Consider the following 25,838-nt stretch of genomic DNA (forward strand, 5'->3'; position numbering starts at 1 on the left):
CTCTCAACTGCAGTAACTTTATTTTCTATTCTGCAATGTTCGACAAAGATGCACATCGTGTGCTGGTGCACAGCTAAATAAGCACATTATATACCACTTTTATAGCGTATTTCTGTGTGCACAAGTTTAACGCATTCAGACAAAAAATGTTAAAACGCAATTTTACAGAGATTTACAGACAATCATTGCCTGTAAATCTCTGCACCATACAGGACAATGAGGAGGTGCAATTCTGGACTATGGCATACAACGCCTCTTGCTGACTAAACCTGGTACTACCACTCTTTCAGTTTTCATGGGTGCAGATATGTGTTTGTATATATCCCATGATGAACTGGTGCCACAATCCTTGTACTTCTTACACACTGCTAAGAGTCCGCCCCTACAGATCCGTGCGGTGTGCAGGGCTGTATTGGGCCGCTCCCGGGAAGGACGGGTGCTGCGTGTGATTGTACGCAGCAGCCTGTTTTCTCCGTGGGAGTACGCGGCCGTACGCTCACCCGAGCTCCACATCCGTGCGGGTCTGGGTGTCCGTGCTCGGATGCAGACAGGATTCATCCATCCTGTCTGCATACGAGTATGGACACATGCACCCACACGGAAGTGCAGATCGGGTGAGTGTACGGCCACATACTCCCATAGAGAAGAACAGACTGTTGCGTACAATCACACGCAGCACCCGTCCTTCCCCGGAGCGGCCCCATACGGCCATGCACGCCACACGGATCTGTACGGGCCGGCTCTAAGCAGTGTGAACGAGGCCTACGTCTACATATTAGAACCTTTAGGCAATTCTTCGTAAAAGAAAACATTTGCATTTATTATTTTATTGAATTGGAGCCAGCAAAGCATTGCAACTGTGACCAGTAGATCCCAGATGCAATGCTCTGGCTCCTGCAGACTCTTCCTTCCATCAATGTCTGTACCAAGGTACGGACAATTCAGTTACATAGATGGCAGGAAGCGTCAATGGACTACATTTGAGGTGGGGGTTAGGTGGTGGGCAGGAGGGGGATTTGCGATCTTACCTTGTTTCATGTTACACCCTAAATATGCAACATAAAATATGGTCAGGAAAGTAAACTCAGCCTTTCATTTACACTATCTGCATTACATTGGATTTTAATATGAATATTTAAATGCATTTTCCATGCAGTGCGCGGTGTTTGTGATGAGTTTTTCATGCATATTATAACATTTTCTGCACTAAACTGCGCATATTCATCTTTTATGGCTTTGCATGCACTTCCTTTTATCTCTATGGCAGATGTGTTTTTGTCAAGACAGCAGAAGGCTTTGGAAGACCTTAAAAAATGCTCTGAATGAAAACGCATAGATGAGAAGGGTGCCCTTGGAATAATGTGGTGCAGATCTCATCATCCCATTCTCTGTGCAGTTTCTTATAAAAGTGTGAGAGAGCCCTGGACTCGGTGGTCTAGTGCCCATTGCGCCATAATCCTCTTTCTCACTTTTTATTTTACTCTTCTATAGGCTATGTTCACACCATGTCTGGACCAGACCACGAGCAGATCTGCAAACGCAGTGCAGTGCGTTTTGCCGTTTTCTTAGCTTAAAATGGGCTTACAGGTGTAGTCCAGTGCGTTCCACTGCATTTGCATGTGTTTTTGATGCATTTCTATACCTTCCAGTGCATTCCAAACCAGAGAAAATGAGACCAGCAGTATTTTTGTTTGTCTGGACCGGATCGGACTGCGCTGGTGTAAACAGAGCCTTGAAATGCCGTAGGGATACTTTTTCGGTCCTGGTCTGCACATGATTTCTATTCCAGTCAACTTAATTGACTCGACTATTTTCTGTTGTAGAATTGTACAATGTTATGGTGTGGGGGGATGTTTTCTCGGCTCACTTTCATCCCCTTAATAGCAATGTTTAAATGCCACGGCCTACCTGAGTATTGTTGCTGATCATGTCCATCCCTTTATGACTATAATGTACCTAACTGCTGATGGCTACTTACAGCAAGATAATGCGCCATGTCACAAAGCTCACATCATCTCAAACTGGTTTCTTGAACATGATAAGTTCACTGTACTCCAATGGCCTCCACAGTAACCAGATCACAATCCTATAGAGCACATTTGGGATGTGGAGGAACGGGAGATTCGCATCATTGATGTGTAGCTGACAAATCTGCAGCAACTGTCCTTTTTCTCCTATAGCACAGCTGCTACCCCCCTTTCATCTGTGCTGCACATATCCATCTCCAGCTTGTTTATTTTTTAATTTTGCACGGAGTAGAGAAATGGAGGGGAAATCAATCAGGTTTTTTTGCTGTCTGTGTCTCCACTTTAGAGATTTATTTCCACTTCCTGTCTATGTAATGGCTGTCAAATAGAATACAATGTTACAGGAAATGTCCCCAATCAGGAAACAGGCAGCAATTAAAAAAACACATTTTCTAGTAGAGTGGTGAATAGTTAGGAAGTATTTCAGGATGTTATTGCCAAAGAAAAAAAAATGAGGCGGTAGATATGGATTTTTAAATGGTCAATCGAAATTATAACTGGGCACACTCTGGTTCAGCAGCACTCAACAAACTGGGGGAAACCCCAGAGATGAGAATTCACATATATACAGTCTAATAAGATCTTTAAAGCAGAACTCTGGGCAAATCAAATCTTAACCCTTGCAGTGGGGCTAATCTGGATTGCTCGGAAAGCTGGCTCCATGCTGATTGGCCTGGAAGCCGGCTTCCCAGCCAATCAGCATTGAGCCGGCTGTGTGGCCGGCTCGATGCTGATTGCCCGGGAAGCTGGCTTCCCAGTCCATCAGCATGGAGCCGGCTTCCTAGCCAATCAGCTGCAGCATCTCCCACTGACCGTTCGATCGCAGCATTCTAACGGGTTACAGGAGGCCAGTATCAAGGACTGCATTGATTGGTATTCTTTAGGATCTGCCTGGAGTTCAGCTTGATGGTAAACCTATGCATTGCACATGCAGGGCAAAGCAACAGGTTCATTTAAATGTGGCCCATTCCCCTCCGCATCACATACTGCCCTTTCCTTGGCTCTTCTGCTGCTCCATTAACTCGCCTGGGGCATAAAAAATATCTGATACCTTCAGTACATAGAACCATGTGACAGCACACGTGCTTGGCGATTGCACCAACTCTCATCACATAGGGGGGTGGTAAGGAAGTCCTTAGGCCTGTTTCAGTTCTAATTAGAATGACTTTGAGCTTACACAGGGCTGCAGTTTTGGCACTTTGGCCACCTGAAGAGAGCAGCAGGGTAGCAACTGAAAGGCAACTATGGGGGCATTAAAGAGAACCTGTTGCTTTGCCCCACATGGGCAGGTTTGCTTTACAGCACAACTCTAGGTAAAAATGTGCTTAACCCTTGCAGTCAGGGCTACCCCCGCACTGCAAAGGTTAAGTGCTTGTTTTGGTCTAGGTTCAAAAATAAAAAAAAGTTATATTCACCCAATCCTCAACGCCAGTTTGTTCTTAGACTGGTCCGTTCACTGTCTCTTCCCCTATACTGCAGTGGTCTATGGTCCTTGAGTCATCACGTTCTATACACAGTGTATAGGACATGAGGACGCCAAGGAAGATACCTTTGCTGCAGCGGAGGGGGAGACAGGCAGGAGGGAGCACTATCGCAGCCGGCTGGCTCCGAGGGTCGGGTGAGTATAACTGTTATTTTTGAATCTAGGCAAAAAAATGAGCACTTAACCTTTGCAGTGCTAGAGTAGCCCCACTGCAAGGGTTAAGAACATTTTTCTCCGGAGACGTTTGACGGATCACGGACCTACGGGATGTCAGTCAACAAAGCCATTAACGTATACATGAAATGCCAAACTGTCCGCACGATCTTTACCTGGAAACATGCGAAAAGGCTTCCAACAACACTTTCTCAAATTCTCGGGTGAATTCAGGGCCCTTCCGTTTGCTGTTCTGGATCACGTCGTTGGCCAAATACAAGAATGTCAGTTTCCGGCTTGATTTTGCTAAAAGAACAAAAGTTGAAATTATTAAATGGGACATGTATTGCAGATATACATACGTGCACTTCTTGTTGTTGCCTAAGCAACCTACATACATACATACAGGCCATTTATACAGAATACATCACACCGTGAGGAACTTGCATGCCTCTGAGCTAGTCACAGCTCTCCCTGCAGGCTACTTTTGACAGTAATGCTGTCCACAAACTACTATCTGCATTATCTAGCATTGCCGCTGTTATTTGTGGCCATTTTATCATCGTGTTCTGGAGGTCTGTGGCAGGGTAAACTAATGTCCTCAGAAGCTTTATTCTTCTTAAACAGATGGTCTGGGATTAAATATCGAGTATAACAGCCGAGAAAAACAAACACTTCCCAAATTTCTTTGCCTACGTGCTCTGAAAATGAGCGACCTCGTAAGAGAAAGCCAGTTCCCAGCATGGCTACCCACCAAGTGTATGTCATGCTGTTCTGTGTGGATACCGGACTAGAAATTGAAGCAAACTATTTTATCCGGTAAAATACATTTTCCTTTAAAGAGAACTATAGCCAAATCTTTTTTGGCGATAGTTCTCTTTTGGGTCACAGGAGGACATCTACTAATGTCTTGTGACCCAAAACTCAGCATATAGCAGGCTACTGCCCAGTACAGGGGTGTGGAAGTTTTTTTTAAAACTACTTATCCAAGGACTAAAAGCGGGGGGCCCAATCTACATGTCCCTCATTGTGATCTACTTGTCCTGATACAAAAAATATTATTTAACCAAAACCCTATTTAAGCGTGCTAAGAAGCACTTCTCGTTGGTCAACGTGGTCACCTGACTGCGCTGACCAACGAGCATTGCAATTTGCGAGCAAAATGTAAAATCCATAGCACAGGGATGCGCTGAACGGCAGTATGGGGTACAGATAGTGCACCTGTACTTGCGGAGGGGAAAGACTGTGCGCCAAGAGGCAAGTATTGCACCGGAGGGGGAATGTAGGAAGAGGGGACCAGATTTAAATGGGTAATTCCATTTTCCCAAATTACATTTAATGCACATTGTGCATGTTAGAGATCGCTGCTTATTTACATGCAGATGGCGGCAGGGCCAGGGTTGGCTTTAATTTTTTTATTACTTTTTACTTTACTATATCACTTTTTTAATTTAATTTTCTTTTTTTTTTAATCACCTAAATGTGTGCCTTACTGTAATCCATGGTTGTTTTCCTTCTCTTTGCCGCTCTTCCTTTTAAATCTGTATCTGTTCTCATGCTGGGGGAGAATTTCCGTTTGCAGCTGGCTGCCTCTTCCTGTAGTGCTGGCTCAGGTTGTGAACCTACACATGTATCCATTTCAGAGACAAGGCAGTCTGCTGCAAAACAGAAGTTCTCCCCAGCATGAGAAGAGGTAGCAAAGAGAAGAGCAGTGGAAGAGCAGCAAAGAGAAGGGAAACAACCATGGATTACAGTAAGACACACATTAAAGTATTGTTTTATGTTAAAAAATCTGAGGGTTTAATGTCACTTTAACCTCTTGCCGTCCGCCCGTAGTAAAAAAACGGACGGACGGCACTGCAGCATCTGCGGGTTGCCGTCTCCGACGGCAATTTTTTTCTGCTCGCGCGCGCCCCCTAGCGGGCACGCACGGGCAGAAAAGACCCGTCCAATGCGAACACCCGGTACCGGGTGTTTCACATATAGGCGATCAGCGGGTCCATAGCCCGCCGATCGCCTATATGTGCTCGTTACTGAGCCGACCTGTGACAGTCTCATTGTCACTGTTCAGCTAGAACTATGAGGTGAGTGAAAAGCAGTCACCTCATAGTTCTCCTTTAAGTCTGAAGAGCAGAGTTAGTGCTGGGCTTTCCTATTAGCCACCCCAGCATTTAACACACTGAATGAAATGTGGAAAGCTCACTGCACTGAAGTCTAAACGAACCTTACGTTTAAACCGGGTAAATACATTTCAGCTGCATCAAAGATGTCAGGCGGGTGACTCGGTCCCTATTGAACCTGCCTCTATGTCAAAATCGCCAGTGGCAGGATCACCAAGAGGTTGCCTGTTTGTCCCTATGGAATCAGCGACATGTCGCCCCCATCCCTAGTGATTGAGATTTAGCAGTCTCCAGGCCAGTAACAGAGGGACATCTCCCTGAATCTGACTACAAAGAGAGCGACTCCATAGAGACAGACAGGCAGCCTTCTTCAGCAATCCCGCTGAGGGCAATTTGTCCCAAGCTGCAGAATTCCCCGACTGACAGCCTAAAAGCAGCCACAGCAACAGCAGAAAAGCCTGTTATCTGCCAGCATGTTAAAGAGAAGAACCCTTGCTTTCTACATGGAAACAGTAGTCTCTCTATAAATACTTGTATTTCACTGTCCACTAACAGGCTGTGGTGGGTGCAGGATCACCTGGGCACAGAGCAAGTGGGTTGAATGATGCTGGCCATCAAACTAAGGACATCTAGTGGCAAAAAAAGGTACTGCGGAGAAAATCTCTGGACGGACGGTAAATATTGAAGCAAAAATTGGTTTAATTTTATCTTTTTAACGGGCTATTCCTATTTTTCTTGTTGCGTATGGCTGCAGTTTTGATTATTCATGAGGATGCATCCACTGTGACAAGCCTCAAATACTGCAGTGTGCCATCACAAGCCAGTAGAAGGTCACATATTGTATCCAACGGCTGTGTATTTTTATAGAGAGAACAGAAAATCAATTCTCAAAGGCATGGCAGGCGTTTGGTCTGTGATTAGCCCTACATCTGTATTGTGATTATGCCAGATAAGGCCATCCACTGTTGCAATGCGCCGAGTGCAAGTGTCTGGAATGGCACTTGAATCATCAGACATTGCCGCATTATTGAAGCCATTGTATTGCCACGGCAACCTCCGTCAAATTACTGCATTGAGGGATATTAAAGGTGATTAGAATGAAGAATTATGTGTTTTGGAGATCAAACGTATAAAAATCCATTCATCCGAGCGCTGCTAGCCTAAGCAGTTACTGAATATGTAATTGCATTCACAATGATGGGGTAATCATCTTGAAGGGTCGTAATATAAACGGAAAAACAAAAACGCACAACATATTATGATGTTTTCATTAGTCCGCAATAATCAAGGACACAAAAATGTCTTAATGGGACACGTCTGTGTTCTCATGTACGCAATGATATGTTCTTTACATGGAACCCGTATGCTATAGTGCAGCATTGCTCTTTAACGTACATATGTCGCTTGCTAAACCCTATCAGGCTAGGTTCACACCGGCACTTCACGCGTCCCGGGTGTCGTGCGGTCCTGCACAATGCAGGCAGTGATTGTCGCGTGGCCCCATTCATTTCAATAAAGGGGAAATCTGCAAGTACCTTCTTTGTGCGATACACGATGCGTGGCTCTTTTAGTGTTCGGAAGCACGGGCATTAGAAAATAATGGCACCCATCGCACGATCGGTTCGCACTTTGGCGACTCCTAACCGCGTGCCAATCCACACAGAATCGTGCACGATGTGGTGAGGTGTTGCCTAGGTGTGAACCTAGCCTTAAAGAGCAAGTCCACATTCCCAAGCGAATTATTTGTGGAAATTGAATTTCCCCCCTCCAATCTGGCCCACCCACCCCAATCTGGCCCCCTCTCCACCCCCCTCGCCCCCACCCCGCTATACTTACCTTTTGGTAAATGCTCCTTCCCCTCCACCGGTACGGGTGTACTATACGTACCCCCATACTGCCGTGCGCTATGGATTTTGAATTTCGCTCGCAAATTGCAAGCATTCATTGGTCAATGCAGTCACCTGAGGGGGCCAGATTGGGGGCGGTAATTCCTTTTTCACATATTCACTTGGGAAAGTGCACTTACCCTTTATGACAACTATAGTACTAGAATGCAGGCACCTGCCCATACCGTCAGATCTCTGCTCCATCACCATGGGAACCTCCAAACCCCTCAAAGCACATGTAGGCCCTCATAATATTTTTGACCCTAGGCAAAACCGAGAACTTAACCACACTGTGGGGGGTAACTAGTCGGGGGGTGGTTAGCCCCAACGCAAGGGTTAATAACATTTTTACCCAGAGTTGTTCTTTAAAGATTCGAGGTGCAGTGTCTATGACAGCCAAAGCCCCCAGCAAGGTGCTCCTTCACCACCTCCCAAACGGCAGAAGACCACCCAGTAAGTGCGGGTGTCAGAGCTTAGCTAGGAGGATGACATCACTGCACCCATGTAACAGGGTTCCGGCAGCTTGGAACTGGGGATTGGACACCGATTCCTAAGCACTGTCACATGGGGTCACCTGTTCTAATAGTGGTGGCAAGGGATCGTGGATCATCAGAGAGTATACATTGCTGGTGGGGGGAGAGGGATGGGACTAGGGGCACTGTCAATCAATCCAAGATGTAACACAGTCTAATGAAGTCGGCAACCTCATCACTCCAGCTGTAATGAAACTAAATTTGCTCATAGGAGTCATGCCTGTGGCTGTCAGTCTTGCAATGCCTCATGGGACTTGTAGTTCCGCAGCAGCTGGAGTGCCGAGCTTGCCTACCCCTGATCTAATGCTAGCTGATTTTTTCTCCGCTTTGAAGGAGGAAACCAATATCATAAATGCTGCGATCATCTTGGCGATGTACAATATACACAATCACGTCATGAAATTGTCCTTATTAAAGAGAAATCAATGATGCCTATGATCATACATGTGCTCCGCAAAGTTCCGCATTGCACGCAGCAAATGATACCTATGGTAGAGGGAAACAATCACTTCTACGGTTAGGAAAAAAAGGATTGGCCAGTTATCTGCCTGCTTCCCAGTGGCAGGCGTTTCTCTTGCTCTATGTGCTAGGTTTTTTTTTACCTAAAAAAAGAGCCATCTATGGAGCGCCGAAGGCATAAAAACAAAACAAGCAACTAAAGAGCACTTCAGGCAAAAAGGAGAATCAATCTGCGAATGTCAGAGCCCACAAGAAACAATACAGGTGAGATAAATTCAGAAAGGTTACATGGTTCAGGCCAATTCTGGGGAATCTCCTGCCACATTATACATAGCTCCCCACATGTGGGATAGACAGGTCTGCTTCCCGAGTCTGTGCTGTGCTACCTTCCTCTCTATATAATGAGAAAGCAGTACTAGTTGTCAGTCACCCCGCACACTTCTCGGAAGAGCAGAGCAGCAACAATGAAAGTACTGAATCAGCAACACAGCCAGGTAACTGGCATTTTCAAAAGACGGTAAATAATGGCGGCCTGCATATTTCTCTCAGTGCTGGTTTATTTTAGAACAAGGGTGGGCAACTCCGGCTGTGCTTTAACTACAAATCCCAACATGCCTGTGGCTGTCAGTCTCGCAATGCCTCATGGGACTCGTAGTTCCACAACAGCTGGAGGGCTGGCGGTGCCCACACCTGCTTTGGACTCTGCTGTCATTCAGCAATACTCTTCCTATCATTTTATAATGTGCATTTAAGGTATATTACACATTATTTATAAACACCTCTCCATTGTAGACATCCAAAGTCCCTGAGACTTGTGCTGGGTGCCACCATCTTGGGTGTGATGTCTACAGACTCAGAGCTGTCACTCTATAGTATTCTATTTCTCCTACGTTTCCCCGGCAGCTACATAAACGGTTATGTAGTGAGGAGCAGAGGAGCTGGGCCAGCAGAGACAGTAATTAGACACTTCCAGAAAAGGAGAGAGCTATGACATAACAGGAGGAAGGGGGGCTACGACTTGACTCTTCTTGGAGTGGTCAAAAGCACATTTCAATCGCATAGAAAAAATATATTTTATGGAAAGGAAAAATGCAAGTATTCATTGAAAGCACTTCATTTTCCTGTGCTTTTACCTGCAATTTGTGGTTGGTGACAAGGCCTCTTTAAGGGCTTGTTTCCACCAGCCCCTGCGCTCATCGCATTCTCCCATACCCGGAACGCAAGAGATCGCATACACAAAGTCTCCTTGCGTTCTGGGGCGTAACAATGCCATTCATGTCAATGGCACTGCAGACACGCCACACCCCCCCCCTGTTCGCAGTGCGATCGGCCGCACAGGACCGTGTGGTAAAACAACGCCCTGTGTTCCAGTGTGGCACGATCGCAACAAATAGTGCTTGCATGATTTTTTGCGATCATACCGCACTGGAACGCAGGGCATTGTTTTACTACGCGGCCGATCGCACTGTGAGCAGGGGATGTCTGCAGTGCCATTCATGAATGGCACTGCAGACACGCCCCCTCCCGCCCCAGAACGCAAGGAGACTTTGTGTATCCGATCCCTTGCATTCTGGGCACGGGACAGTGGGATGAGTGCAGGGGCAGGAAGCCCTCAAGCCCAATTCAAGGTTTTAGAGGCATCCCTCCTTCTTCCTTTGGAGGCGCTCAGCTTGCAGGTTAGTTTTTTTTTTTTTTTTAAATAGGTAACTCCTTCCAAAGCCTTCAGACGTGTCACATGATGCACGGGTCCTCTTCCTCTCCAGTCTTCTCCCATCGGTGGGCAGTCCTTGATGATACAGAAAACAATGCTGACGAGATGACTGCAACGCCTCCCTGCATCATAAGAAAGTGAAGAAAGAGCATTGTGCTGACGCTTCCTCAGAAGGGTCCTCACTGGATGTCCTTTAACCCAAAAGACCGAGGACATCTTGTGGCGAAGAAGAGGTACTGCTACGGAAAGCTCTACATTGAGTATTGCAACCTGAGCTTCCTTTTTGTTTTAGGAGCCTGAGGAAGGCACACGTTTATTTCAAGGCAATTCTGCTTGGATTTGGGCTTTAAAAAAGTGTCTAAATGCCTATCACACACAATACCAAGTTAATGAAAGCCAAACGTCCACAGAAAATTGTTCAGTCAATGGAACAGTTTACCGTGGATGAATAGCTTTAATTAAATGCAATATCATGAAAGCCGTACCAAACTAATGACACTGCAAGGAGCCTCCAATACACCAACCAATGACACTGCAAGGAGCCTCCAATACACCAACTAATGACACTGCAAGGAGCCTCCAATACACCAGCCAATGACACTGCAAGGAGACTCCAATACACCAACCAATGACACTGCAAGGAGCCTCCAATACACCAACCAATGACACTGCTAGGAGTTTCCAATACACCAACCAATGACACTACAAGAAGCCTTCAACACACAACTAATGACACGACAAGAAACCTCCAATACACCAACCATGACACTACACAAAGCCTCCAATACACCAGCCAAGGACACTACAGGAAGACTCCAATACACCAACCAATGACACTACAAGAAGCCTTCAACACACAACCAATGACACGACAAGAAACCTCCAATACACCAACCATGACACTACACAAAGCCTCCAATACACCAGCCAAGGACACTGCAGGAAGACTCCAATACACACAACCAATGACACTGCAAGCAGGCTAGCAGCCCAACAGTCTCTCAGTTGGGCTGGATGGGTGCGGATTCAGTACTCCCACTTAGTAGGAGAGGTGACCAGAATAACCTATTACAGCAGAAAGGAATTCTCTGTAATAGAATGTTAGACCTTTAGGGCCCGTTCGCACCAGTTGCAGTGCGTTCCGGCCCGATTCTGGCCAGGTCTGTTTAGGTCAGAAAGAAAAAAGGGAATGGAAAAGGTTTGCGCCCTTTTCGTTTTTGAAACTAAAAACATGACAAAACCAGAGGTAAAACAATATAAACGTATGCAAGTCTATGTACATCCTCCTGCCCAGAGACCCAGCACAGTTCTGTTAAGCCCAGTCACAAGATGAAGGAAAAAAATTGAACATACACGGATGTTACTTCCATTCCATTCTGCTCCAATCCAGCAGGGGATCTGTTCATAGACCCCCTGATTGACAGCTGGCTCTACCACTCTAGAGCCAGATCTGTTCACAGACCCCGACTGTCTGATTGACAGCAGGCTCTACCACTCTAGAGCCAGCTGTGCCCATCTCCTCCCCTGACAGTCCTTCCAATGAGCGCTGGAGGAACAGAGAGGGTAGAGGGGTAATACCAGCCAGGAGTGGTGGCTGACCGTCATTGCTCTCTGCAGGGAGAAGCCATGAGCTGAGCGATCAGCAGTCACATGATCACTCAGCTCTTGGTAAACAGAGACGTCATGTGACAGCTGCAATGCCCCATGTCGGCTCTAAGTATTAGGAAGAGTAAATTGTACTTTACCCGTAACATTTTACCTGTCTGTGTCTCAATTGAGAGATTTTTACTTCCTGTCTAGGAGACACAATAGGAAGTGAGGGGAAATTCCATTGTTTATGTCACCAGAACAGGTGTCCCCAATGGAAAATAGCTCTATCCTAGTTCTAGTGACACAAGTGTCACTAGAACTAGGATAGAGCTATATACATTTGGCTTTCCCATCACTTTATGTCCTGATGATGGTTCCTTCCAAGACAAACAGAGAGCCAAAATCTGCCCAGTGGGGACACAACTACAAGTGCACTTTAGTTTTAACCCTTTTTTAAATGCTATGCTTTAGATGCACTTTAAAGGAAACCTGTACTAAGACTACAAAGGCTTCTACTTCTATTTCTAAAACAATGCTAGCTGCTTGGCTGTCATTCTACTCCAATGGCTTTAACCATTTCCAAATCACAAGCTGGAGTAAGTATGCAGTTCAAGAGTCTGGACTTTCTAATCCACTTGTTCTAGGTCAGTCATTAAGGCAAAGAAGCCAAAGACAACCAGCATTTTTAGAAGACGCTCACCCGTGGCAGCCCCCATATTTCTCAGAGTCTATCAGATAAGAGTCTGAAGTGTTTATTGTGAATTTAAACAGATGACTATTTTCTCATTGCAGGATGAATATCGGCTTTTTAGCAGCTGCTAGGTGGGTGGTATTCAGTGTTTCCCTAGCTGTCATCGTTTTGTTTAGAATGTTGGTAGCAGTTGTTTGCTAACATACGTCTCATATGGATGCTCAGGAGACACTGTGAGTGCAGATTCCGGATAAGCCTGGGAAGATCAAATTAATGGGACATGTGACTAAAAAGAAAACTATGAGGTAACCATTTTATCCCATAGTTCTCTTAAGGGTCACTGGAGGACATATTCCAACATCCTCCCGTGACCCAAAGCTCAGTATATAGCGAGCTATTGCCTGCGATATACTGAAATCGCTGCAGCCAGCACAGATCCCGACAATACTGTCGAGATCCACCCAGCTGCGTGAGTGACAGCTGGCTCTGCCTATTGAGAAGCAGAACCAGCCCCCTTCCTCATCCGTTTCTCCAGTAAGCGCTGGAGGATCGGAGAGGGGGGAATCCCTGCGGGGAGCGGTGACTGACATAGAGCCGACGTGTGACAGCTTCATTGTCACACGTCGGCTCGAACTATGAGGTTGAGTGAAAATCATTCACCTCATAGTTCTCCTTTACTACCTAGAATGGTTTTGCGATAAATAGAAGGTTGCAGAAGGTACATACGATGAAATAAGTGGCTGAAATCCTGCTGTAAGCTTTTTACAGTGGTATATTGTCTAGTGCAGTGGTTCTTGTAACCTCAGAACCCACATTTGTCCATTATGTCGCACCGCACTGGAACGATCGGGCATTGCAGGACAGGCAATCGAACTGTAGGTGGGAGGTGTTTTCGGAGTGCCATTCAAATGAATGGCAACGCAAAACACCTCCAGCAACAAAAATGCAAGGTAGGTGTGATTGCGTGGTACAGTGCATTAATCTCACAGGACTGTGCGATTAATGGACTGTACTAGTGTGAACGGATCCTCAAAAACACTGACAGACACAATACACACTACACACATATACACTTTTAAGATCCCCCAAGTCTCCCTACCTTACGAGAACTGGAGTGGATCCTCAGCCTGGGGCCCAGTGTGGGCTGCTGTGCTGTGACGGAGCTCCATCCATATGTCCATTGCTTGTACAGCTGCCTTGTAGAGGTGCTGGGAGCCAGAATGTGATGTCACTCCGGTCCAGGCACCTCTACAGGGCGCATGAGGAATGCACGTATGGATGGAGCTTCCTCACGGCCATACCCAGGGCCACCCCACCTCAGGCTGACAAGCATATTTTAAATGGCTGCTTGGCACGAAAACGGACAGTGCCTCGCTAGGGGGAGGCTGAGGAGCCTCTTACCTAGCACAATGAAAGGCACGTGGCGGCCCACTGAACACAGAGTTGCGACCCACCAGTTCAGAACCATGGGTCTAGTGGAAGTTGTGAATCCATAAACAGCAGGAGCCTCAGGACCCAATTCCAAAAGGTATCAATTGCACTAGGCTGCAACATTTACCTCATTTTTTGAAGTGGCTTTCATATTTTTCCAGCTTTCTGCTCCATATTTTGATGATGGCATTTTACATGCTTATTTACAATAGCTCTGACTAGTGGTCACCTGGATGCCAAGGAATGGTATCAACATGTAGTCAGGTCAATGAGAACCCCAAACAAAAGTCTTAAGTGTCCAAAGTCTTTGGTTGGCAATCTTCTTGACCTGACCACACGTTTGTAACATTCCCTGGATTACAAATGACCACTAGACAGAGCGAATAAGCCCGTGAAATGCCATCATCAAAATATGAAGAAAGCTGGAAAAATGTGGAAGCCACTTCAAAAATTAACCATGTTGCAGTAAAGTGCAAGTGATACATTCTGAATCGGGACCTTAGTTTGGCGCTCTCACTCTGGCCCCCCCCCTATCCTTTTCTTAGGGGGGACCTGGTTTTGTGGAGAGTCACCAAGCCCAAACCAACATGACCCTGCCTTCCAAATTCATGTCCAGTGCCTTAGCCACATCTACGCTAGGGAATGTTATCAGTCAGGTCAGACCTGGCCCTGAGACAGCAATGTAGTACTACCAAGCAGGAAGCAGAGCCTGCATATATACAATGAGCAAATACAGCTACCATTGTGCATATGTATATATGTAAACTATACCCCCCCCCCCATCAGTGAATAAAAACTCTGGGGGTAATGAAAATACTATCCTTAGGTTGGGCAATCTGTATAAATCAGACATCTAGTATGTGGATCCATTTATAAGAAACTAAAAATTACTGCAAGCAGAGAGAATTCGGAGACTTGTGCGAAAGATGTACAGTACTTATCCTTTAAAGAAGAACTCTAGGATTTATTCAAATTAACCCTTGCACTGGGGCAACCAATGCACGAGTTAAAGCAGGACACCAGCAAAAATATTTCTTAACCCTTGCATTGGGGCTACCCCAGAACTGTAAGGGTTAAGTGCTAATTTTTATCTAGGTCCAAAAATAATAAAGTTATCCTCACCTGATCCTCTGAGCCAGCTTGCTCTTAGACCTGTCCCTTCTGCCTGTCTCCTCCTCCGCTGCACCGATGACATGTCCCTCGGCATCCTCATGTCCCATACACTGCATATTGGATGTGATGACTCATGGGAGTCATGCTGCTGCGGAGGGGGAGCTAGCCAGGGAGCGAGGGGGGTCTAAGAACAAGCCGGCTCTGAGGATCTGGCGAGTATAACTTTATTATTTGTGAACCGAGACAAAAACAAGCACTTGAAGGAGAACTATGAAGGGAGTGATTTTCACTCACCTCATAGTCCGAGCCGACGTGTGACAATGAAACTGTCACAGGTCGGCTCTATAGATCAGGAGGTGAACAAACACATACCGTTGCTGGCTTACTTCTCGATCATCTCCCTGCAGAGAGCCGTGACCGTCAGTCACCTCTCCCTGCAGAAATTCCCCTCCTCCGATCCTCCAGCACTGAGTGGAGGAATGGATGGGTGAGGGGGCGGGTACAGCTGGCTCTGCCTCTAGATAGGCAGCGCCAGCTGTCAATCACGCAGCTGGGTGGATCTCGACAGCAATGTTGGGATCTGTCCCGGCTGCGGCGGTCTCATTATACCGCAAGCTGTAGCTCCTGATATACTGAGCTTTGGGTCACGGGAGGACGCTAGTTTGTGTCCTCCCGTGACCCTTAAGAGAACTATGGGGAAAAACACCTGCCCCATAGTTCTCCTTTAACCCTTGCAATGCAGGGGAAGCCCCTCCTGCAAGGGTTATGAAAAATCTTCTCCCAAAGTACTGCTTTAAGTACTTCTTTTGATCAAGGAACAAAAATAAAGTAAATATACTCACATGATCCTCAGTCTGCTTGGCTGCTAGATCCGTCCCTGCAGCCTCTGATTCTGGGGTTCCGGCTGTCTGAGGACCCCTGACGACATCATGTCTAATGCAGGTCTTTTAGACGTGAGGACACGGAGGGACATATCACAGCTGGAGCGGGAGAGAGAGGTGGGTGCCGCAGGACTGAGGATCAGGTAAGTATATTTTATTATCACCCGTAGACCAAAAGGAGCTGTTAACCCTTGCCGTGCGGGGGTAGCCCCACTCCAAAAGGTTAATTTGAATAAATCCTGAAGTTTTTCTTTAAACTGACGGCATTCACAATGTATGCTGGAAACACCACCACTCCACATTCCCCCTACTACAGGCTATACACACAATGGAGCTTATTCATCCATGTTATAAGCAAGAACTCTTCATGTTCATATTTAATAAATAAGGTTGATTCCCAGCCATGAGCTATGCATGATCCTGCTTCTCCCAGCAAACTGCTAGGACAATTTGAAGCAGCCAACAGACAACCTAATCTCATTCAAGTGTGATAATCCTCGCATAACAAAACTGCTCGGGGTGTGTTTTTTATGGTAGTCTAATAGGATCATTAGGTGCATGGCATGCTGTCATGTTGGATGTAGACACAGACACAGCCAGCGCAGGAAGAAGAGAAATCAGGCAAAGCAGACAGATAAAACTAAGTTGTGTCATTGCTGTTTCGGAGAGATAAGGCTACATTTTATACCAGCCCTCCATCGCATGTCCAGTCATCGTTATACCTTCTCGGAATAACATACTCGGTTAAAAAAAAAAACAACTGGATGCCAAGATCCTAATTAAAACATACAGAATAAAAAAGGTTGCTGTTGCCTTTTAAAAGCACTTGAAAAGGCCTCGGCGTCATTGTTCATGATAGTAGTAATGACAGCTTTCCCAAATGTGCAGAATGTCAATCCCATTAGTGCCATCTCGTCCGGCGTACAGCTTGTTGCTAGGAGGATTCAAACTGCACATGGGTCTGGCAAATCAGCGGCACCTTTGGTTCTATTGGAGGCCATTTTTCTTTCTGATTCTCTTCCACAAGAATAATAACCCTGTACTTCAAAGCAGGGATGCACAGATACCAATACTGGCATTTGTGCCAGTACACGAACGCGCCCAAATGCTCTGATACGGCCCCCGATACCAAGGGAGCATGGAGACAGCTTCCTGGGCCAATCAGGAAGCCGGGCGGCAGGTCATGATGTGCTACCCGACTTCCTCATTGGTCAGAAAGTCAGACTGCCTAGTAACAAGTGAAGCGGGCTTTTTAGCCAATCAGGAAGCCAGGAGGTGGGTTGTGATGTCATCTCTGAGCCTGACAAAGGGAACCCTGTGTGGCCCTGAAAGCGCTTGCTAATGAGAGAAAGCATCTGTCAATAAATGAGCATCTAATTGCTGTCATTATCGTTGTTGGAGTGCTGGTGACGTCTTCTGCGTGTGGCGGCGCCACCCGCGGTCATTTCGAGCACCCATCTTTTTTTGGGGAGTCACGGTAAGGAGTGCGGCAAGTTTTCTTTTTTCTCTAATGATGTGCTACCCGACTTCCTGATTGGTCAGGAAGCCGGGCTGCCTAGTAACAAGTGAAGCCGGCTTTCTAGTCAATCAGGAAGCTGAGAGGTTGGTCATGATGTGGCGCCCGGCTTCCTGATTGGCTAGGAAGCCTACTTCACTTGTTGCTAGGCAGCCTGGCTTCCTGACCAATCAGGAAACCAGTCGGCACATCATGACCCACCTCCTGGCTTCCTAATTGGCTAGAAACCGGCTCCACTTGTTGCTAGGCAGCCTGGCTTCCTGACCAATCAGGAAGCCGGGTAGCACGTCATGACCCGCCGCCCGGCTTCCTGATCGGTCAGGAAACAAGGCTGCCTAACAACAAACTTCCTCAAACTATTGGGAAGAGGATATTTGTATTCCATACATTTTAGTGCCAGTGACTAATAAGAGAAAATGTAATGATGGGTGTGTAATAATGGAGTACTCTTATCTATAATAGGAATCTATGGTATAAATAGAAGTTACAGTATTTCAGAACTAATCTAGTCACAGAGTACAGACGGTACCTTCATTAGACTGCTCGCAGGTTGCAGAAGGAAGAAAGAAAAGGCGGCATTTTTCTAAATTGAGTACTAATTAAACATCTACTGAAAAATGGATTCCGTAATTGAATTAGGTCTCATGTAAAGTGGAAAGTAAAAATGTTTGAGGAGATTAACAGAAGTGAGAAAAGTTCGAGAATCGGAATAAAATTATTCTCACCTGAAACACCCTCAAAGGCCATAGAGAAGACAACGTGAGAACAGTGAAGGCAAAAGTGATGACAGCGATCACTGTAAAAGGTTTTACAGGGCACAAATAATTGGACAAGGCGAGGAAGTGTGGGCCCTAATCTACAAAACTGTCAGGAAGACCTGGGTTGCTCATATAGATGATCATCATTTCGCAGGTTCACTTTAATGCCCCCTCCCCAGCAGTGCACACACCTTTTCTTTACTCCCCTGCCGATCCTTACCTCTGTCTCTAACCGAGGGCTCGACAAATCCCAGGTGCCAGGTCACTATGGCGACTAGAAATCGCGCCCTGGCGCCTGGGCTTTTGTCAGCCTCCTCCGCTGCTGCATCAGCTCTGCTACCCCCCACCCCCTGTTCTCCTCCTTGCTGGGAGCCTGCTACATGCTGCGGTCTGTGTCCCCTTTGGCCCCCCCCCCGTATCAGCAGAGGCAGTGGGAATCGGAGGGGATACAGACCATCGCAGTCGGCACCCAGCAGGGAGGAGAGACCGCTGTCTGCTGCTGTGCCCACGACCATCCCCTATGCCCCCCTCACTTCTGCTGGATAGGAGACTTGTCGCCGGCTTTTTACCACCAGCGACAAGTCTCCCATCCAGCAGCTGGGAGAAATGGTAGCCAGCCTGCTATTGGCTATTTCAAATTGGCAAAAACCTACTTTTGCTCTAATCTTCATAAATGAGCCAATATTCAACTTAAAGGAGAACTAGTCAGTGCTTTTCCCCATAGTTCTCCCCAGGGTCACGGGAGGACACAAACTAGCATCCTCCCGACCCAAAACTCAGTAGCTCGCGGTATACTGAGGCCGCCGCAGCCGGGACGAATTTCGACATTACTGTCTGGATTCACCCAGCTGCGTGAGTGACAGCTGGCTCTGCCTATCTAGAGGCAGAGCCAGCTGTACCCGCCCCCTCCCCCGTCAGTTCCGCCAGTCAGCGCTGGAGGGTCGGAGCGGAATCCCTGCAGGGAGCCCTGAGTGACAGTCACTTCTCTCTGCAGGGACAGGATCGAGAAGTGAGCGAGCGACGATATGTGTTCGCTCACTTCCCGATCTATTGAGCAGACGTGTGACAGCTTCATTGTCACACGTCGGCTCGAACTATGAAGCCGAGTGATTTTAACTCACCTCATAGTTCTCCTTTAGGTCGAGTTCTATGAGGCACTCATTCGGATCTCCTCCTGGTCCACACATTCCTCATTGTATGTAGAGCCAGCACAAAGCAAGAAACTGTCCGCACCAATATGAAGCCCAGTGAAGATCATCAGACGTTCATTATCAGCCAATTAAAGAAGACTTTATGAGCTAAATATTCCATTCATAAACATTATCACAGTCAGAGTGTCAATTTCAATGTCTTCTGCCAAGAAAACAACATCTGTACACTATTCCCCTAACGGTTGTATAGTCTGCAAGCAAGTCACTTGTGGTGGTGGGAAGCTGGCCAGAACCTCAGCTTCTCTGGATCCCACACCTGTTGTTGTTGGGTTTTCAGCTTGAATGCTTTATTACCAGTCAACAAACAGTTTGGGGTTTCTTTAGAAATATAAATAAAAGTCAGGCAAGCCTCTTATAATGATATTAAAGTCAAAAGGTTTTTAAGTCGTTTCAAATGCTGATCAGATCACTTACAATAAATACCTGAGGTTTAAAGTTTTAGTTTCCTGCAGAATCAGCTGGCCCCGCTAAGCACTGGCCCTGATATCCTGTTTTAGGGTGGCTCCTTTCCCTTGCAGGGTCCCATGAAGCCACCCTTGTGTGTGCTAGTAAGATGGGTGTCTCCCCACAAAAACACAGGCACAGCAAAGCAACCCATTTCTCAACTCCCTGCTCCTCCATTTGCCCTTATCCAAGCTAGTAGATGGACAGCTGCTGGAAACTTCTCTGTCCCTTGTATCTTGTACTGGACAGGAAGTTCAGGGAAGCTGAGCTGAGAGAGTTCGACTTAGCTGCTTGTAAACACGATGACTGTAAAGCTGGTCATACACCTTACAATTATCGTTCAATATTTTTTTTGTCCCGACATTGCATCCCCGTTCGATTTCCGCTCGAATACCCCATCATGCACAGGCTGATTCTCGTCCCTCAGCAATACTAACTGGCCAAATTTTGTAGATCGACAGAACAGATTTTCGTTTGCGCATGCGCAGTGTTCATGTTGTGATTTTTGCTGTACGAAAACGCCACTAATCCATCCATTGTTGTCCATATCGATAAACGTTTTCTAGTCTTCCTGTTCAACCAAATTCAGCCAGATGTACAGTAATTGTGATTGCGCACTTCCCGATACCAAAACTTCCGGTATCAGGAAGCCGGGTGGCAAGTCATTACCCGCCCTCGGTTTCCTGATTGGCCGGGAAGCTGGCTACATGTTCCCTCATCACTAGGGAGCATAGAGCTGGCTTCCCGGCCAATCAGGAAACCGAGGGCGGGTAATGACTCGCCCCCCAGCTTCCTGATTGGTTGGGATGCTGGGCAATCAGGAAGTCGGGCAGTGAGTCATTACCCGCCCCCTGGCTTCCTGATTGGCCAGAAAGCTGTCTCCATGCTCCCTCGTCACCAGCATGGAGCCGGCTTCCCGGCCAATCAGGAAGCCGGGGCGCTGTGTAATGACTTGCCGCCCAGCTTCCTGACTGGTCGGGAAGCTGGCCAATCAAAAAAACAGACGGCAAGTTATTACCCGGCCCCCCCCTTCCTGATTGGCCAGAAATCCGGCTCGATGCTCCCTCATCACCTGCAAATACATCACTACATTAAAGGCATTTTTAAAAGCCTGAAATGAAAGTGAATTGAACTCAAAAAGTAAAGATTTGCTAGGTTATAGGGAACGTCTAGAAATTATCATCATTACAGGATTTATATAGCACCAACAGTTTGCGCAGCGCTTTACAACATAAGTGTTAATTGTGCATGAGCAGTACTTGAAAAATCTACCTTTTGTCTGGAATTTCTCCGGTATGGAGGGTCTCGAAGTACTAGCTGTATATCTGCAGTGTGAGATCTCAGGCACTGCTGCCTCTGACCTCTCGTCTCAGGAGATGTGAAGGGAGAGTTGGTGATATCATTACTGTGCTGGTCACTGTTCTCTATGCTGGAGGCTCCGCTATAAAGAAGTAAAGCCCTGCCTCCACCAAGATGGCCACCTCCACACAGAGACAATGTGCAGAACAAGGCATGAGAAGTCAGTAATGGGGAAACGATCAGTTGCAGCGAGCCCACATGCAATAGTCTGCCTTATTTGTTGCCACAGCTTCCATAGTTGAGTGCCAATCCCACGTAAAATTTGACCCATAGATCTGATCTATGCTTTCTGCCCTTTTTTTGAATGAAGATAGGATTGCTAACCCTTCAGTGTAGATTGAAGTTGATTAGTAGTAAAGAAGCAGAAAATACCCAGGATACCATATGGCAGGGATACCATACGGCAGGGATACCATACGTCAGGGATACCATACGTCAGGGCCGCCTTTACCTGTGCTAGGTTTTGGCACTCCTCCTTTTTGTTTCTTCTCCATGTGTCAGGGGTAGGCAAACTCCAGGCCCTCCAAGCTGTGGTGCAACTACAAATCCCATAAGGCACTGCAAGTCTCTGACCGCCACAGGCATGAGTCCCAGAGGCAGACGCATAATGGGATTTGTAGTGTCACCACAACTGGAGGGCGGAGTTTGCCTACCACTGCCATACGTCAGCTAAAAATTGTGCCTTCTATATGGCTCAATGCTGTTGTCAAATATCACTTTACTCCTCAGGGAGACAAAACCGGCATCTATGACTTGTTTGGGGTTTTGGGGGGTGAAAGTACCAGCTTTGATGAGGTCATACATCCCGCCTGTAAATCTTATCCACAGAGGCTATTTAAAGGACAATAAATGAGAATTTCGAAGCCCTTTTCCTTCCAGGGACAGGATTTCACATAGCTGCAGGCTGATGTGTCACAACAGAATTGTTAGGGAAGACGTGTGAACAACACAAATCATTACGGGGATCTTAATGCAGACAAAGTATTCCAGCCACGGGCAATATGACCTCTTCCTGCTATTCCAAACCAGCAAGTCAAGCTTGAGCAATCACATGCTGCCACAATATCAGATTAACCTGCAAACGAGATCATTCAGCCCACAGCTTATCTTTTTTTGTTAACATATATCACAGATATAATGTGTCGCCGATCAACAGAGATCGAAGACGACCGCGTGTATAAAAATATGCGCTGTACCCGTCTGGAAAGCAACATTTACAAAAATACATAGGATGTTAGTAAATATCATGAGGGTAAATAAAGTGAAAATCGGATTCATAATATAAAGTAATAACAACAATAGTAATAAGCCCTGGTTCACACTGAGCGCTTTGTAGTAAGTGCACCGAAATGAAAACTTCAAAACCGAAACAAAACCGAAATTTTAAAAAAAGTCAGGTCGAAACCGAAAACATTTTTTATTTTAACTTTTTCAAATATTTTATTTTTACTTATTTTTTTATAAAAACTTTGTAAAAATTTTTTAGATTTATTTTTATTCATTTATAGAAAAAGATTGAGGACAGTCTCTTTTTCTGCAGCCTGTTATAAATGAAGAGGAATCCTGTATACGGAGTGCTCCTGTTCATTCATAACTTGGAGATAGTGTGTTTACTATAACCGCAATCATGAATGAACAGGAGGAGATGTAGATCACTCCCATTCATTCATAATTGAGGATATAGTAACCATACTCTGTCCTCAATTATGTACAAACACTCAGCGATCACTGATTGCTTGTACCTCGCTCTCTTCCTTGACAGCTGTTACAGGAGGCCGAGCGAGCGGAGCTCAGCCTCCTGTGACAGCACTGGCTGTCTCCGCCCACACCGCTCTCCTCTGATCTGTGACAGGAGGCTGAGTGGTGTGGGAGGAGAGACGCCGGTCGCTCACAACACTCTCCACCTGCAGCGCGAGGACGCCTGTGACAGTTTCTCTCCTCCCCGCAGGGCGCTGCTCTGCGTCCCAGCGGGGAGGAGAGAAAGAACGGATGCACCGCTGTATTGGCCAGAAAATGGCACTTTCGGCATTATGCCAAAAGTGCCATTTTCAGCAGATATGTTTTGGCGGCCAATATATTGGTGAATCCCTAGTTTGTAGCACTTTTTCTACCCTAAAAATCACTCAAAAAAATCTGCCCCCCAGAAATAACCTTCATTTCTATGGTCCTGTTTACATCTGAGCATTTTGTCGCAATAAGCTAAACGCCTGCCGCTGGAAAAGGTATATGAGTTTTGTTTTTTTTTTGGCATATTACAGCTCGTTTTGGCCCCATAGACTCATTAAGAAACGTGCGTTTGCTATGTTTCCATGCTTTTTTTGTGCGTTTGCTCATTACCATCAGTGAGCTACAATCTGCTTATAAAAATGTGCGATTTGATTTATGCGCATAAAACGCACAAAAACGTGCATCAAAAACGCTGTTGCCTAGGTGTGAACCCAGCCTTAAGGATGCACCGATACCGAGTATTTGGGTGAGTACTTGTACTCGTCCATTGCTTTGATACTTATCCTGATACTGGAACTTCCAGTCAGAGGGAGATTTCCTCTGGCCAGCAGCGACGCAAGGGAACATGGAGCTGGAATGATGTTTGGCAGGCATGATGCTGATTGGCTGGGAACCCAGCTCCATGCTGTTTGGCTGTGAAGCCAGTTCCACACTAGCAGAAGTACCGATATCGGCGATTACCGAAGTATAATCAGTATTTGTATTCGATACCAAAAAAAGTGTCAGTGCATTCCTAGTAGTAATATAAGTAAGTAACACAAGAGGTCTAAAAAAATATTTTAAAGGGAAGCTGCCCTTAGTAAAAATGGCCACTGTGCGAAGAATGGGAAAGAAAAGAGAAACGAGGTATGCAAAGAATACAAAGCCGGCAATTATCTAGAAGTGTTCGTAGATTGTCATTACTAAACATTTGATAAAAGCGTCTTTGTTGTTATTTCAAAGTTAAGGGTTTGGTCACACCATGGCCAAGCTCCCGCAGGCAGGGCCCTCCTTACCATCTTGTAACTGCAATGTCCTCCTTACACTGTAAAGTGCTGTGCAAACTGTTGGCGCTATATAAATCCCGTATAACAATGGCCAATGAGCTGCGTTTTCCTGCACACCACTACACATGTACGGTGTGAACAGGGTACATAGAAAACAATTGTTTTCTGTTTAGTTCCTCGCTGTCCGGCACTGCAAACTACTCCATTGTGACAGTGTCTCCTATGCAATATGGTCTCCATTCTGCACCCAAAAACAATCCAGCAACATGACCATACCTGAACTCTGAGATTACTAACCATTTCCCCCCTACACTCCACTACTACACAAACATGGAAAATGTTTACAGCCAAAACGTTTCTCTCACACTGTCAGCCTCATTTAAATTCACAGCTGGTGAGCAGGGGACACAACAAAGCATAATAAAGGTTAAGAAGTAATCAAGCAATTGCACTCGGCCTTTCCTTTCACCTGTCAGAGCTCTAAGACATACCAGGAACTTCTGGGTATGGGGGAACATGTGGCCTTCACCCAGGGCCTTTGTTATAATGAGGCAGCCTGAGGATGTTCCCTCAGGCAGCATTTCTTTGGGTCACGTGGGGGGCGGCAGGCAGAGTGGCATGGCCAATGATTGCAGTGTGCCTGCTGCCTCCTTTCTGGCCAGAGCGTCCCAGGCTGCTAAGAGCCAGACAGGGAGATATGTAATGGCCATACACATATCTCCTCCTGGCTTTTAGCAACCTGGAACGCTCTTGCCTGTGTCCCGCAGAGCTCCTAGCAACCAGTGATCTAGTGACGTCGCTGGTTGCCTGGAGCTCCGCAGGACGCCAGCAGAGCATCCCAAGTTGCTAAAAGCTGGGCGGAGAGATGTGTATGGCCATGACATAATTCCCTGCCCAGCTCTTAGCAACTTGAGGCGCTCTTGCCAGTGTCCCGTGGAGCTCCTAGCAACCAGTGACGTCACTGGTTGCCAGGAGCTCGGCAGGACGCCAGCAGCAGAGCATCCCAAGTTGCTAAAAGCTGGGTGTTGAAATGTATATGGCCCTTGCATATCTCCCTGCCTGGCTCTTAGTGACATCACTCTCCACCAGCACCAATGCCCCTCCCCCCCCTGATTCTGTGCCATCCAGCGCAATCCCTTGCCTCAGGCAGCAAAAAGACTAGGGCTGCCCCTGTCTTCACCACCGACTTCTCCCAGGATGCACTTCCCAATTGACAGACCCAAACACTATCATGCGAAGGCAGCAGGAGCAGGTTATTAACCCTGTAACTGACCATTCACGGAACTCCCATATGGCCGAGACTCACAGCTCTGACAGAGGAATGGTTCAGTGGTGAAGATATCAGTAGGTGGGGAGGAATGTAAAGTGAGCCGGTCACTTTGCCCTCAATAGGTAAAGTGACAGATTCCCTTTAATGAACAGGGAATGGATGAAGGTTATGGATCACGCCAGAGGAGGGCGAAGGAGAGAGACCCCTAG

The 25,838-nt window shown here is 46.5% G+C and overlaps 1 protein-coding gene across 1 annotated transcript in view; it reads right to left on the bottom strand.

The window, feature by feature from the left end:
- Positions 1 to 25,838, bottom strand: part of RPRD1B (regulation of nuclear pre-mRNA domain containing 1B) — a 74,055-nt gene that overhangs the window by 42,859 nt on the left and 5,358 nt on the right. The window contains exon 2 of the mRNA XM_018557671.1: positions 3,840 to 3,969. Coding sequence (XP_018413173.1) covers positions 3,840 to 3,969 — 130 coding nt within the window. The remainder of the gene's footprint in view (positions 1 to 3,839; positions 3,970 to 25,838) is intronic.

Source organism: Nanorana parkeri, unplaced genomic scaffold (assembly GCF_000935625.1).
Source record: "Nanorana parkeri isolate BGI_ZX_2015 unplaced genomic scaffold, ASM93562v1 scaffold295, whole genome shotgun sequence".
Classification (NCBI taxonomy): Eukaryota; Metazoa; Chordata; class Amphibia; order Anura; family Dicroglossidae; genus Nanorana; species Nanorana parkeri.